General features: G+C 45.1%; 1 protein-coding gene across 1 annotated transcript in view; it reads left to right on the top strand.

Annotated features, from left to right (window-relative positions):
* Positions 1–14331, top strand: part of LOC140525285 (G-protein coupled receptor 35-like) — a 50203-nt gene extending 35872 nt beyond the window's left edge. Inside the window, exon 2 of the mRNA XM_072640517.1 lies at positions 4690–14331. Coding sequence (XP_072496618.1) covers positions 4702–5619 — 918 coding nt within the window. The 5' untranslated portion in view covers positions 4690–4701 and the 3' untranslated portion in view covers positions 5620–14331. The remainder of the gene's footprint in view (positions 1–4689) is intronic.
* Positions 14332–15148: the final 817 nt, after the last annotated feature.

Raw genomic sequence — 15148 nt, 5'->3', positions numbered from 1 at the left:
AAGTCACAATAGCAAAAAAACAGAACTAGTTTTCAGGTGACTTGGGTTCAAACCCTTGCTCTGACACGTAATGACTATGTGACCCTAGGAAAGTCACTTAGCCCCTCTGAGCCCCAGTTTCTTCCTCTGTAAAGGGAGAAGTTTGGGCCAGGTTAACCCCACAGTCCCTTCCAGCATAAAAGCAATGATCCCAGATGGAAACCTCAAAGAAAATTCATGTCCCTGGAGATGTTGGAGGTATGCCCTGGGTTCTGGAATCTTTAGATTAGGAAGGGGAGGTGAGGAAGCAGCCTGCTGTGCCCAGAGTCCTGACAAGTCCTTATGACATGGGGTTCACACTCACATACAACCTATATTTGGAGGGTCTTTTGTCACCTCTGGGGACCCCAAACTGCCCTGATCTCACCTCCCCCTGGGGAATGTACTGGACACCTACTTGAGTTCCGGGAAGGGCCATCCTCCCCCCTCACCTTTCCTATCTTCTCCTCCCCTTCTCTTGTCAGGCCTGGGCTGGGAGGGGGAGAGGGCCACTTAGCTGGGTGAACAATGTTTTCTGGAAACTGAACCAGTGATGTGTGCGTTGAGGTCAAACACTGCATCCAGAGCCAAAGGTCAAACCTCAGCCTTGCTTTTTATTGTCTAGGCAACTTTGGGCAGGTCACTTAACAGGGCCTTAATTCCCTCATCTGTAAAATTAACATGATTTTACTACGTAACATAATTAATATGAACTAGAAATGGAGAATTAGCAGACTGCAAGTTGGCTGACCGGCTCCACTCCAAGGGTAGTTACTAGTGGTTCAATATCAGCTCGGCAGGGCTCTTGGTCTGGACCAGAGGGAGGTCTCTTTCGGCTTCAGATCCATGGCTCTAGGATCCCTGTCCCACCTGGCAGTATGGTAGAGTGGAAAAGGCCTTGGGCAGATATCAGTAGACTTGAATTCTCTTCCTGGGACCCACCAAATTGAGATGCTAGAGTGGGTGGGGGATGCAAGGGGACAGTTAGCTCAGTGTAGGCTACTTTCTGGAAAATGACTCAATGGGTACTTTAGAATACTTTGACACTGAGTTAGACCCTCTCTGGGTACTCTTGCAAGGCAGCTACAATCTTTCTCAACCTCTCTGCCAAATTGAACAATCATGGTGGTCTGCTGACCATCATCTCCTGCTGCATACTTTCTCTTCTCTGGGTTTTAATGACCCAAGCATCCTAGTGGGGGGTGGGGGGAGTCTCAGGACTAGGAAATACCCAGTAATTTCATCCCGGAAACCATTCTTTTGAACCTCGGTTTCCTTGTCTGTAAAATGGAGATGATATAGAAAAAGAGAAAAGAAAAAGAAAATCTCTGCCTCTGGGCATTTAGGTGGATAGACTGCTATACTGAAAACCAGAAAGATCTGAGTTTAAAACCTCATTTAGATATTTGTTATCTGGGTGACGTAGGAAATCTCCTTACCTTCCTTAGTTTCTTATTCTGTGATGTGGGATCCATAATAACAGCTACTTCACAGGGTTGTCATGAGGATCAAATGAGCTGTCAAGTGTTTTGCAGCTCCATAAATACTAGGGATGGGGAGGAGAACTGGCCCTGTGATTTCATTGGTATAAGAAACTCCCTCTGCCAAAGCAGACTGGCACTTTCTCTGCCACTTCTAGTTTTAGAAACGAAGTGACTTACCCAGGGTCGCACAGTCAGGGTGTGTCAGAAGATTGGAACCCAATTCCTCCCAGCTTTGAGGCCATAATATTTGCTATTCTAACATCCATAAACCCATAGGATGCAAGTGTGAGAGTCAGGATTCACATTCATGTCTCTTGCTAACATTCAGGGCTCCTTTCAACTTCACTTCCCATTGAAAGGGAAAAGGTGCATAAAACTGGAAAAGACTGTGAAAAGGAAGGGACTTCTCATGATTTAGAATTGTATCTGGTGTATCCTATCCTCCTCACTAATGTGGAACTCTCCTTGAGAACAGGGTTCACATCATCTTCTTTGTCTCTCCATGGTACCCAATACAGAGCAGACACAGAGTAGGTCCTCAGAACTCATTATCTGCTCCTACCCCAGCCCAGCTGGACACCTCCAACTGGGCTGAGCACTGCCATGCTAGGCTTCTCTTAACCAGTCTCCCTTTTTGAAAATCAAGTTTTATTGATGTGTATTTTTATATCACCAAAATTCCTTCTGTACCCCTCTCTTTTCCCCCTCCCTGAAAAGAATTAAAAAAAGAAAAACTAAGAAAAGAGAGATCAGCACATTAATACATGACGAGACATAAATTCATAATTAATAATTAGCACGATCAATAATTAATGCATTAAAAATCTGACAAAGTATGCAATGTTCCACCCCTGTGGCCCCGCCCCTACTTCTTCCTGGGGTGGGAGAGGTGTCTTGTCATATCTTGTTTTTTGAGGGAGGTGTCACTGTACGACATTCATTTTCCATTGTTTTGTGGTTGTTCTATTTCCATTGTTGTCACTGGGTCAATTGTTTCCTTGGCTCTGCTCAACTTCACTTGGTATCAGTTCCTGTGAATCTTTCATCATACTGGTCATTTCTTTGTTGTGAATGAGTCTTTCTTTGGTCATGTGTGACTCTCCATGACCTCTTTTGGAGTTTTCCAGCAAAGATACTGGAAGGGTTTTCCATTTCCTTCTCCAGCTCATTTGACAGATGAGGAAACTGAGACAAACAGGGTTAAATTACTTGTCCAGGGTCACACAGCTAATAAGTGTCTGAGGCAGGATTTGAACTCAGGAAGATGAGTTGTCCTGACTCCAGGACCAGCACTCTGTGCACCATGGCGCCCCTTAGCTTGCCCAAACCCAGTAATAGTCTATTATATTCAATTTGCATAGCCATTCCCCAATTGCTGGGCAGTGACTGTTTCTGTTCTTTGTTACCACAAAGCATACTTGGTATAAAGATTTGGTGTACAGGGAGTGATCTGGAGGATTCTTTCATACAGTTTTTCATCGTTTGTTATTCTTTTGAGAACTTTGTTCATGTCCCTAGACCATCAATCTCTTTAATTTTTTTATTCTGAATTTAAGAAACATTAGATAAAATGAGCATTTTTATATACAAAGTAGAACAGAAAAAGAGTATTGTATCTGCAGATCTCTCTAATGTCCTGCTTCCTTTCCAGTCTATAAGAAGCACATGTAGCATTCAAACTCAACATTCAGACACGTAAATCAAATTCCACAGGTATCTATCCTGCTTGTGTAGGATTCTTTCTGGCTTTAACAAAAATTCTTCAATGACCCTCTTTTCTTTCTTTGCTTCTTTTCTTTTTTGGGGTGGGGCATGCCACTCTATTGCTATCCCCATCTCCATCCCACCTGCTTCTCCAGAACAGAACCTTTGTAACAAATAGAATCAAGGAAGACAAATTCCTACATTAATTGTATCCAAAAACTCTCTCTCTCTCTCTCTCTCTTTCTCTCTCTCTTTCTCTCTCTCTGTCTCTCTCTCTGTCTCTCTCTCTGTCTCTGTCTCTCTCTGTCTGTCTCTGTCTCTGTCTCTGTCTGTCTCTGTCTGTCTGTCTGTCTGTCTGTCTGTCTGTCTGTCTGTCTGTCTCTCTCTCTCTCTCTCTCTCTCTCTCTCTCTCTCTCTCTCTCCCTTCTTGAGCACCTTGAGCTCATCACCTCTCAGTCTGGAGAAAAGGACTGTGTAGATGAGCCCTGACTTGTAGTGCTTCACCCTAGGAGGCAGAACCAGGAGTGGAGGGAGCGGGATCACTTCTATGTGTATGACTCCCAGTTCTAGATATCAGGCTCCCCTCATCCATGCCTGCTGGACATCTCTATTTGGATGTCCCACAGACATCTCAAATCCAACATGTTGAAAACTGAACTCATTATCATCCCCCCTATACTCACCCTTACCCTGTCCTCCTTATGTCTATCAAGACCTGGGAGACAGGTGGTGCTGGGCCTAGGTCAGGAAGATAATGAGTTCACATCTAGTCTCAGACATTTACTAGGTGTGTGACCCTAAGCAAGTCACTTTACCTCGTTTGTCTCCTCATTTGTAAAAGGGGGATAATAATAGCATCCACCTCCCAGGGCTGTTATGAGGATCAGATGATATAATAAGAACATAGTGCCTGTTGAAGAACACCTAGGGGTTCCCCATCCACTCTCATCTAGACTCTAGCACACTGTTCTGACTGGCATTTAAAGTCTTTCCACAATATAGATCCTTTCTGATATGTACCTTTCCAAGCCAGCTGTACATGGCTCCCCCTCACACACTCTAACCTCCAGCTATATAAGTTCCCTTGGTGCTATTCAAACATAATATCCCATCTCCACCCCTTTGCCCAGACTCTTCCCCATGCTTTCCTATCTGATCTCTGCCCTTTGCTTTCCCTCTGGGATAGCTCCAGTTTATTCCAGCACCCAGCAAAGTGCCTGGCACACAGCAGCCCCTTAACAATCGCTCACTTGACTGATTAATTGAAATCAATTAAGGTAAATGAAATTATTGAAGTTATTTCAATTGGAACGAGGCAAGTCATGGAGGTATCCCCTTCTCTGAGGTCAATGACCTGAGTGAGGAAGGTGGGGAGACAGGAGGGGCTGGGCTGGGGGTGACAAAGCCTCAGGAACAAATGAGCTTGAGCAATAAGGATATGACCCCTTCTTCACAGTGTTGACTGAATTACTCTTCCCCACAGAAATACCCTGGGATGAACAGGACCATGAACTGTACCTTTGAGGACAGAAGCCAGTCCCAACTGGTGCCCAAGATGGTGTATATGGGCACTTTGCTAGCCCTGGGCATTGTGCTCAATGCCTTGGCCCTGTGGGTATTCTGCTGCCGCATGAAAAAGAAGTGGACGGAGACAGTCATCTACATGACCAACCTGGCCATGGCTGACTTCTGCCTACTCTGTGTCCTGCCTATCATGATCTACTCCTACACACAGAGCAGGAAAGAGGACACTGTGCTGTGCCAGGCATCCCAGAGCATTTACTTGGTGAACAGGTACATGAGCATCAGTATTATCACTGTGATTGGCATAGACCGCTACGTGGCCATCCGCTTCCCAATGCAGGCCAAGAGGCTGCGGTCCCCTGGCCTCTCTGCCATCATTTGTGCTGTGCTCTGGGCTGTGGTCATCATTTCTGTAGCCACCCGCTTTGTCTGGCAGATCCAAGATGGCAGCTTCTGCTTTTCCAATGAGAATTTCAAAGGGACAAAGACATCCATCTTCTCTTTGCTTGGCTTCTTCATCCCCTTGAGTATCCTGACCTTCTGTTCAATCCAGGTGATTGTGATCCTGGTGAGGAAGAAGAAGATGGATACTCACGAGAAGAAAGCCATCCAGAAAGCCATCTGGATCATCAGTACCAACCTGCTTGTCTTCCTGGCCTGCTTCCTGCCTCTGCATATGACTTTGAGCGTCCGTCTCATCATGGAGCCCAAGACTTGCTCTAGCATGCAGGCCTGGAAGAATGCCGTCATTATAACCTCACGATTATCTGATGCCAACTGCTGCCTAGATGCCATCTGCTACTACTTTGTGGCCAAGGAGTTCCAGGAGGCATCAACCCAAACCATCTCCACTTCATCCAGGTCCTACAAGCTCCAAGACTCAACATAGGCATCTATTGTTTGGCCAAGCATAGACATCAGAGCTGCCACAGCTTCTTGGATCACCATTCTGCAGTGTCTTGTCTTGGAGGACCACATACTTTGCTGGTGCTTCCTGCTTTACCCTCCAGCATGCACCCTACACCACCCTCAGAGCCCTGGAACTGGGATTCAAGAGACCCAGGTACTAGTCTGATGTCTTATCACCAGCTTGCTATGTGATCTTGGGCAAACTATCTGGCTTCCCTGGGCCTCTATTTCCTCATCTGTGAAATGGACAGAAGGCCTCACAGGATTGTTCTGGGGAAGCAAGAAGATGATGGGCACAGGGAAATACTTTGGAAAGGCAGCCTTGTGTGATTGGGGAAGCTCTATCCTAGCTCAGATAAGATGTAAGCTTGACCATGGCATTCCTCCAAGTAAGGAGTTTCACTAACTCCCTGTCACCTCTTGGATCAAATAAACCCTTTGCCTGGGGTCCTTCACAACATGGCCCCAGCCTATCTCTCTAGGCAAACTATACATTCCTCCCTTTCATACACTATGCCTTCCAGTCAGACTGACTTTCTTGCTGGTCCTAAGCCATTATTCATCTCCCAACTCCATGCCTTTGCATAGGCTGTGGCCCACTGGAATCTGTGGTTAAGCAGCATTGTTAATGTTCCCCTCTTTTGATCACCTTGTATATATTTGGTGTCTCACGTGGCTATAAATGTGAACTATGCCCCAGGAGAACCATGAAAGCTGTCTAGTTTTGGTCTTGAATCCTCAGTACCTAGTACAGTGCTTAGCACATAGTAGGTGTTTAATAAATACTAGATGGGTTTTTGTACATCCCGCCTTCCCCACCTGAAGTGTAAACACCTTGGGGGGGGCGGGGGCAGGCAATACCGCTTCTGTTTCTGTTTAATATCTGAGCACATCCTTCAAGTCATTTGGTGCACAGTAGGTATTTAATAAATGTTCGCTGAATTGAATTGAACTAGGAGTAGCCTTGACACCTTTTCTTCTCTTCCTCCCTCAATACATGCATATACATACACCACATACATATAAACACACATGCACAAATACAATACATATATACACACAGAACACATAAATACATACATGAATACACAATAATACATATCACACAACATGCACACACATATAATGCATGACACAATACACATACTTATAAGCATACATGAACACACATAAACACATCATAGCACATGTACAAACATTCCCATACATACATACAAGGCACACATATACACATACCACATACACACAAACACATGCACCATACAAATGAGGACACACTTGCACATATACATGCATACCATATGTATGTACATATATACACACCTATATACACATGCCCATGTTCATATACACAAAGACCCATAAAGACACACACACACACACACACACACACACACACACACACTCTCTCTCTCTCTCTCTCTCTCTCTCTGCCTTCCCTTTCCCTGCACCCCTCACTCCCCTCTCCCTCAGTTGTTTGGATGGACTACCTTAGGACTACAAGAGTTGCTCCCGGCATGACTGGAGGTCTGGGCCAAGGACATTCCTGAGGATGGAGCTGGAGAGAACAGGGATTAAGTGAAGAGGCCCCAGTGGGCCTCTGGATCTCTGCCATGGGAAAGGGGGATGGGTTAGAAAGAAGCCTGCATATGTCTACCTGCCAGAGACATCTTGTGAGATCTCCTCTTGGGGGAGGAGGGGAAGAAAGGATTAGGGACAAACCACATATAGTGGAGCCAGGAAGCCCCGGGTTCAAATCTTGCCTCAGACAATAAGTGGCAGGGTGAACTTGGGCAACTCACTTAACATCTCTCAAGTTGTTTCCTCATTGGACTCTCAGTTGATCAATAAACCTTTATGAAGTGCCTACTACGTGCCAGGCACTATGCTAGCACTGAGCAAAGAGGTGAGGTGTAAGATGCTCCTGAAATTCCACCAGAGCTCAGGGCTTCCATGCACCTGGTTCTGGGTCATTCACTCTGAAAACCTCAGCCAGAGCTTAGGAGGAGAAGGCTGGGCCAAGCTGGGCCAAAAGTGCTGGGTCTCCCCCAACCTTGTCTGCTCCCTCCCTTCTCTAGCGTTTGTGGAGAGAAGAGGGGTGGGGATGCCCCCTGGAGTGCTGAGAGCTAGCTCAGTGGGGTCATATGGTGCAGTGGGTAAAGCACCTGGGATCATCAGCTCAGGGCTGCAGGGGACCTCTGAGCTCCTATGGGGAAACTCAATAAGCCCCTGGGCTCCCTTCAGAGGAGGAAGCCTTGAAGGTGGCATACAAACCTGGCTCCAGCTTGAAAATAAAGTTTGCTGTTTGCCTTTCCAGGCTGGTCACCCATGACTCTCCTTCTTTACCTGCCTAACTCCTAGCCAAAGTGGACTAGTTGAGGGGCTTTCTGCAGGATAAATCTCCAGCATCCTTGCTTTTGTCCTAGCTGTAGCTCATGCCTGCCATGCCCATTCACCTCCTATCATCCTCATTTTATAATCTTCAGCTCCCTTGAGGGTTCCACTAATACCACTCGCTCCATTTACCCTGGTGTCTAGAAGGAGCACTAGATTTGGAGTCAAGAAACCCTGGGTTCACATTCTGCCTCAGACACTAACCACCCGTATAACCCTGAGTAAATCACCTAACTTTTCCCTGCCTCAGTTTCTATGTCTGTAAAATAGAGATATCACCTACCCCACAGGGTTGTTGTGAGGATCAAATGAGATGACAACTAAAGTACTTTGCAAAATCTTAAGATGCTAGCTAGTTAGCAGAAGTAGTAGTAGTAGTAGAAATAGTAGCAGTAGCAGCTGCAGCGGCAGCAGTAGTAGTATTGCTACACATTTTCTATGTATGTATGAATGTATATATGTGATACATATGTGATACGTGTGTGTGTGTACACACACAATACATACTTTGTATCTACGATGAGGCAATGTGATACATATAGAGAGATGGCCTTAAAGTGAGGAAGACCTGGGTTCTAGTCCAGCCTTTGACATCCTGGGTGAGTGACCCTGGGCAAGTCACAACTTCTCTGTGACCCCAAGCAGCTCTATAAGACTATAAATTATATAGAAGGTGTCGTTCTGCATTGGAAGAGAGACTCTCACAAAGAAATCACAGAACTGGTTAAAAAACCCTACAACTTTGGATTTATTATTCTTTCATATTTATATGTACATGTATTACTATTGTAATAGTCATAAGTCCCTTTCTTTGTATCACAGTTGCCAAGCAGCATCTGGCACCTAGAAGGGGCTCAGTAAATGCTTGTTGACCAATTGATCTAGTCTGAGCCCTTCATTTTTTGGATGAGGAAGCTGAGCCCAGAGAAAAAGGGACTTTTCCAAGGTCACACAGCTGGTCAGTGTTGGTGGCCATCCCAGGGAATTTGTTCCTAGAACTCCCTTGGAAAATTCTGGGGATTCCAGAAAAGTATCAGACTTCACAGACTGTGACAGTTGTTATAAATTAAGTTACAGAATGCTGTTTTAAGTTTGTTTTGTCAAGTGTATGTTTGTGTGTACTCTATGTTTAGTGTTCCTTTGGTGTATGTAGAAAATAAATAGCTGTCCCATACCTGATTCATATTATGTTGTTTATCTGTTTATCTCTCTGTTTGGGGGAAACCCTAGATATCAGCTTTAAAAAATTTGTCTTTGAGGCACCAGGGTTGGAGTTTGATGAACCAAAAAGTATTAGTCTCACTGTCATTAGAGGTTAGGTTCTCCCCAGGAATGAACTAGGGCCAGATCACGTGCCTGAGTGCATAGCAGAGCGGTTTCTGAGGGAGAGCAACTGGACACAGTATTCCAACCCTGTGGACCCAGCAACTGTTCTTCAACTCTGTTACCCACCTGTAAAATGCCAGCTCTGACAAACCGTGCCACTCTTTTGCTCTAATTTCATTTAAGGGAAGTGTACCTCAAAGGAGGTATAATAAAAGAACCTTCCCTGTCCTCAGAAAAGACCAGAAATGCTCATTTTGGTGCTGGCACCAGCTCATCCAAGAAGCCTTCTCTGAATTATCCACTTACTCTCTGCCCTTTGAAGTGCCTTTTCCCTCCTTAGGATTCTCTCAGAATATCTTTGAGTGGAAAGGAGCATTGGATTTGGAATCAGATGTCCTGAGTTCAAATCCTGCCTTTGTTACTTGCTACCTGTGTGACCTTGGGCAAGTTAACTCTCTTTTCTGGGCCTCTGTTTCCTCATTTATTAAATAACAGTATTGGTCTAGAGAGCCTCAGGGGCCACCCAGCTCTAGAGACCCTCCCTTGAGATTACCTTCCATGTCTAGATCACTGATCCTAATTCAGGCATTTATTAAGCACCTGCTATGTGCCAAGCAGGAGGCAGCTGGGTGGTACAGTGGATAGAGCTCTGGTCCTGGAGTCAAGAGGACCCGAGTTCAAATCTGCTCTCAGATACTTATTCGCTTTGTGATCCTGGGTAAGTCATTCAACCTCTGCTTGCCTTAATCCACCAGAGAAGAAAATGGCAAAGTAGTCCAGTACCTTTGTTAAGAAAACCCCATGGAGAGTATGGTCCACAAGCTCAGGAAGAGGCAGACCAACTGAACAGTAACACCAACAACGTACCCAGCACTGGGTCAAGCACTAGGGATGCAAATATGAGAGAAAGAAAGACCCTGCCCTCAAGAAGTTCACATTTTAATGAATGGAAGACAATGCATGAAGGGGAGTTGGAAAGGAGTGGGATAGGGAGGGAGAAGGTGCCCAATTGGGACTTAGTAGAGAAAATCTAGGTGGCAGAGTGGCAAGAGTGCTGGGCCTGGAGTCAAGAAGACTCGAGTTCAAAACCAGCCTCAGACATTTACCAGCTGTGTGACCCTGAGCAAGTCACTTCACCCTGTTTGCCTCCGTTTCCTCATCTGTCAAAAGAGTTGAAAAAGGAAATGGCAAACCACTTCAGTATCTTTGCTAAAAGCACCCCAGATGGGGCCACAGAGAGTCTGAAATGACTGAACAACAAAGAGACAATTGGGGAGAGTGGAGAGCAATGAAAACATGGCAGCCTTGGAACTTTTCATCTGGTCAAACAATCTTAAATACTGGGATTGTTAATTAGTAATAATTAATTAGCCATACTAAATTAATCATAAATTAATGTTGCCTGAACTGTGTAATTGTCCTTAAGAACACTGGATCCCATGGCATCCCACCTAATTATCTTCTCTTTGGAGCCTTTGTCTCCTAACTATTGAAAGAAGATACTTCTCTCAGAAGTAGCTGCTTCAGAGTTCATGTTGCCCTGTGCCATTGGTTGATGCCATTTCTCATAGTCTTGGTTCTTGGCCCTTCCCTGCCAGTGGCCAGGTGTGATCACTTCAAGTCTAAGACTGCACATAGATTATTCTGGAGCAACTACAACAACCTGGGCTTTTCTTAACTTCAGCCCCACTTTGGCAGACTCCTGGCCTTTGCCTCCATGTTGACCCCTATGCTCCGAATGCTATTGTTCAACTCTTTTCTTGAACCTCCTAACTCCCTCCAAGACTCAGCCTGAGGTCCACTGCCTTCCAAGGCCACTCCTCATCCCCCCAGTTGTCAATGATTCACCCCCTCCCCCCAAATTGCATTATACTCCTTTTCTATAGATCCTGTATTTGCTTGTTGGACAACATGTGAATTATAAGCTCTTTGAGGACAAGAATAGTCTTGCTTTTGTATTCGTGTTACAAGAGCCTAGCACAGCACCTGGGAATGTAGTTGTTTGTCTTGTTTTTGAAGAGGACTGATGACATCATAGCTCAGTGTCTTTGACTTGTGTGTGAATTGGATGTGAGGCAGAGTCTTGCAAAGTCATCAGTTTCACTGTCTCTCTTCCTGAGTCACCAGAGCCCAGTGACAGGACAAAAGTCAGGACAACTAGTGGTGGCCCAGAATGTGGTAGATGACCTTGGCATCTTTGATGCCTGACTGAGTATAACATCAATTGTATACCCACAGCAGTCACTATGGATATGCATGTGTATTTCCATGGTAAAAATTTCCAGGGTAAATTAGCAAAATATAAACTCTTCCTCAGAGATGAAACCAAGACATTTATTCAAACACCAGAAAGTCAAATTCATCATAGTAGCAAAGAAATTTCTACACATTATCAATGCAGGGAGAATGGCCATCCCCAAGCCTTCCCTCCATCAGACCTCCCCATAAACAAGCTCCCTTAGGCAAAATCACTCCCTCTCTCACTCGTGCTAGCTTCTCTACTCTGCTCTGCCTGCTCTTTCTCAGCTGCAGCCTTCCTGCTTCACTGTTTGGCAAGCTCCTCTCACTATGGGCTTCATGTGGCTCAAGTTGTGGACTGGGCTAAAGCTTAAAGCAGGTTACATGGGCCTATTAAGGGGCAGGAAGGATCTTCAGATTCCCTTCCCATTACACCAAACTTCAGACCGTCATGGCTATTGGAAAAAATTGTTCTCACCTGCGTTCCTGGGGAAAGTCTTCACATGCTTGGGGTGGACCCCCCACCCCATCCCCCAACTCATGATGGATTTGAGGCCTGGCAGTTACCCTCAGCCTAGTTTAGCCTGTCAGCTGAAATAGTTTACTGGGGTATGACCAAAGCATGAGCTACAACTCCTTGGAACTACAGGTGGGTGAGTCAGCTAGACACCAAAGGTGGATGAGAAGCCCAGCAGTGCTCATTCTCCCTGAACACCCCCTGGGAATGTAGTAGAGCTGTAGTAAATGCTTATTTATTGAAGGATTAAACTGGAAAGTGCTGTTAAAGTATCTGAAGTTATCATGATCTCTGCCTCCCTCCCACTCCCCACCTGGGCCCCAGCAGCAGCAGTGGAAGCAGCACGGAGAAGTGATTAACATCAGGACCATCTCCCAAAGGGTCGTTCGGCCATAGGGCTCCCAATTCCATTGGAGGATGGCATGTGTGCCTGCCATCCTTCTCTGTGGCTTCCCATCTTATTGTTACCTTCCCACCCCAAGGTGCCCCAGGCTGCAATCCTTCCTTTCTCCCCCAGCTACTCCAGGTGCTACCTTCCACCTGAGGCCTTACCTGATCCTTTCGCTCAGCACTTTGTTTGCCTGGAAGTCATTTTGTCTTTGAGAGAAAGCTTGGGATAGTGGGAGGGCTGCCCTGTGAATTGAGAAAACCTGGGTTGAAATCCTACCTCTGACACTTACAGACTGTGTGACCTCAGGCAAGTCAGGAAACAGCTATTAATTAAGACCTTACTGTGTACCAGGAATTGTGCTAAATTCTGGGGATAGGAAGAAAGGACAAATGTGGCTCCTGTCTTTAGGGAGCTCACATCCTAGTAGAGCAGGCAACATGTTAGTAACTAGGTACATACAAGGGATAGACCAAGGAGATGGGAGATAATCTCATGGGTGAAGACTGAGGGGGGACCAGAGAAGAGTCCTGCAGAGAGTATGTCTTGAAGAAAAAGAGGGAAACTGAGAGGTTCCCAAGGTAAGGGGACAGAGCACTCTGAGAGGCTGAGGTGAAGGTGTATATCCTCAATACAGAGTAAGCTCCCTGTGGGCAGGAATTGATAAATTGTTATCCTTGTAATCTCAGCACCTCACACTGTGCCTGGCATTTAAATACTTTTTGATCTGAATTCAATAATGCCTCAGCTTCCCAGCCTGTAGAATCTAAGTTGAAAATTTTTCCTTTCTGAAATTCCACTCCTGTACCTAAAACTACTAATTGAACAACTGACCCCTGAATCTTCTTTCCTCAAATCAGACCCCAAAGGGTTACATGAAGCATTAATAACTAATAAAGATACAACTCCTCCATGGCATTTTGCTTATAAAATATTTTGAGATACCTTTTAAGATTCCATTTTATTTTTAAACGTTTATCAAGCATTTATCCTTCTATCCTACCCAACTCCTACTAAAAAAAAGTAAAAAGGAATAGCAAAACCCTTGTAACAAAAGCACATAGTTAAGCAAAACAGATTCCCCTATTGACCCTGTTCCAAAAGGTTTGTCTCATTGTGCAAATGAATTCATTCTGACTCTATCATCTCCAGGTGTTCTGATGAATATCTGCCCACTGGACCCAGATGGCTCAGGAGGAGAAAGTGACGCTGGTGACCTTGCACAGGTCTCCCTCCCCCAAATAATTTTCAACTGCAAATCATGTCATCATCTCTCTGATGTCATGATCCTCTTCAAGAATGAAGAACAAATACAAACAATTCTTGTCAAGAAATGGGAGGGTAGCAGGCTTCATTATTGATCCCCTAGAATCATCATTGATCATTGATCTGAGTTATTAAGTCTTCAAAACTACTCCTTTTTATTGTAATACCAGTTGTTCTCCTGGATCCACTCACTTCCCTCTGCATCAGTTCATACAAATTTTCCCAGGTTTCTTAGAAACTGCCCTGTTATTCCTTAAGCACAATAGAATTCCATGATGTTTCTATGCCATGATTTCTTTAGCCATTCCCAAATGGATGGGCACCCCCTTAGTTTCTACTTCTTTACCATCACAAAAAAGATCTGCTCTAAATGTTTTTGTACAAATAGGACCCTTTCCTTTGTCTTTGACCTCCTTGGGGTATAGACAGCAGTGTGCTGGTAAATGTTGAACAACCAGCTTGCTGGGGAGGGGGAAATGTATAGGTGACTCACTTTTAGCTTTTTCTCCACCTCTTTCTTAAATTTAGAAAAGCAACAACTCAATAAATCAAGCCCTAATTTGTAACATTAGTGGATTTCTGAGGTGAAAATGTTCACACTGATGACTGGCTAAGCATTCATAGGTCTGAGTTGGCTCTCTGGGTAGAAGCCTGGCAGAGGTATTGTTGGGATTGGGGGAGTATATGTGATGAGGTAGAAAGGAGTGCTTGAGGCAGATTTGGAAACAGGATGTGAGACAGGAGATAAAATGCAGGATGTGACCAGCCAGGAAAGTGATCAAAGAGAACCATGCATTGAAGCCCCTCCACCATGGACTTACCTGTGTGATTTTCCAAAGCATCCCAATTACCTGACATTCCAGAACAACTCAGCCCCTGTCCTTTCCTGTTCCCTTTGCTCAGCTGTACATTTCCAGACTACCTGATATCCTAGGCATTCCAGAACCCTGTTTGCGCCTCCTCCCCTTCTCCTGTTAAACTATATTTAAGACTAGACAGCATACCTGGCCAATTGCTCTGTCTCTCCCAAGTGGAAGCAGGACCCACTTAGGAGTGTCACCCCAATAAATGCTTTTCTTTAATTTGTAGATGGTCTCAGTGAATTCTTCAGCATGCTAGAACCCACCTGTCTACATCATTTCTGGTGGCACTCCAACATTCTTGGGGTACACCATAAACTCAATCACATGCTAGTTCAGTGATTTTTCTCTCTCTGTCTGGTAGACCAGACCAGAGGGGTAAAGGTTCCATTCACCTACAGCATGAGCACCATGAATTAAGTCAGGTAAAAGGAAGGACTACCCCCATCTTGGGCCCTGGAGCCCCTGAGAGTCTGGTTTGGGATTTGGTCTGTTTCATTTGTTCTTTTCAGTTCTAGGT

The sequence above is a fragment of the Notamacropus eugenii genome, chromosome 2, assembly GCF_028372415.1.
Source record: "Notamacropus eugenii isolate mMacEug1 chromosome 2, mMacEug1.pri_v2, whole genome shotgun sequence".
In the NCBI taxonomy this organism is placed as follows: domain Eukaryota; kingdom Metazoa; phylum Chordata; class Mammalia; order Diprotodontia; family Macropodidae; genus Notamacropus; species Notamacropus eugenii.
The sequence above is the reverse complement of the archived record's forward strand: the minus strand, read 5'-3'. Positions and strand labels throughout refer to the sequence as shown.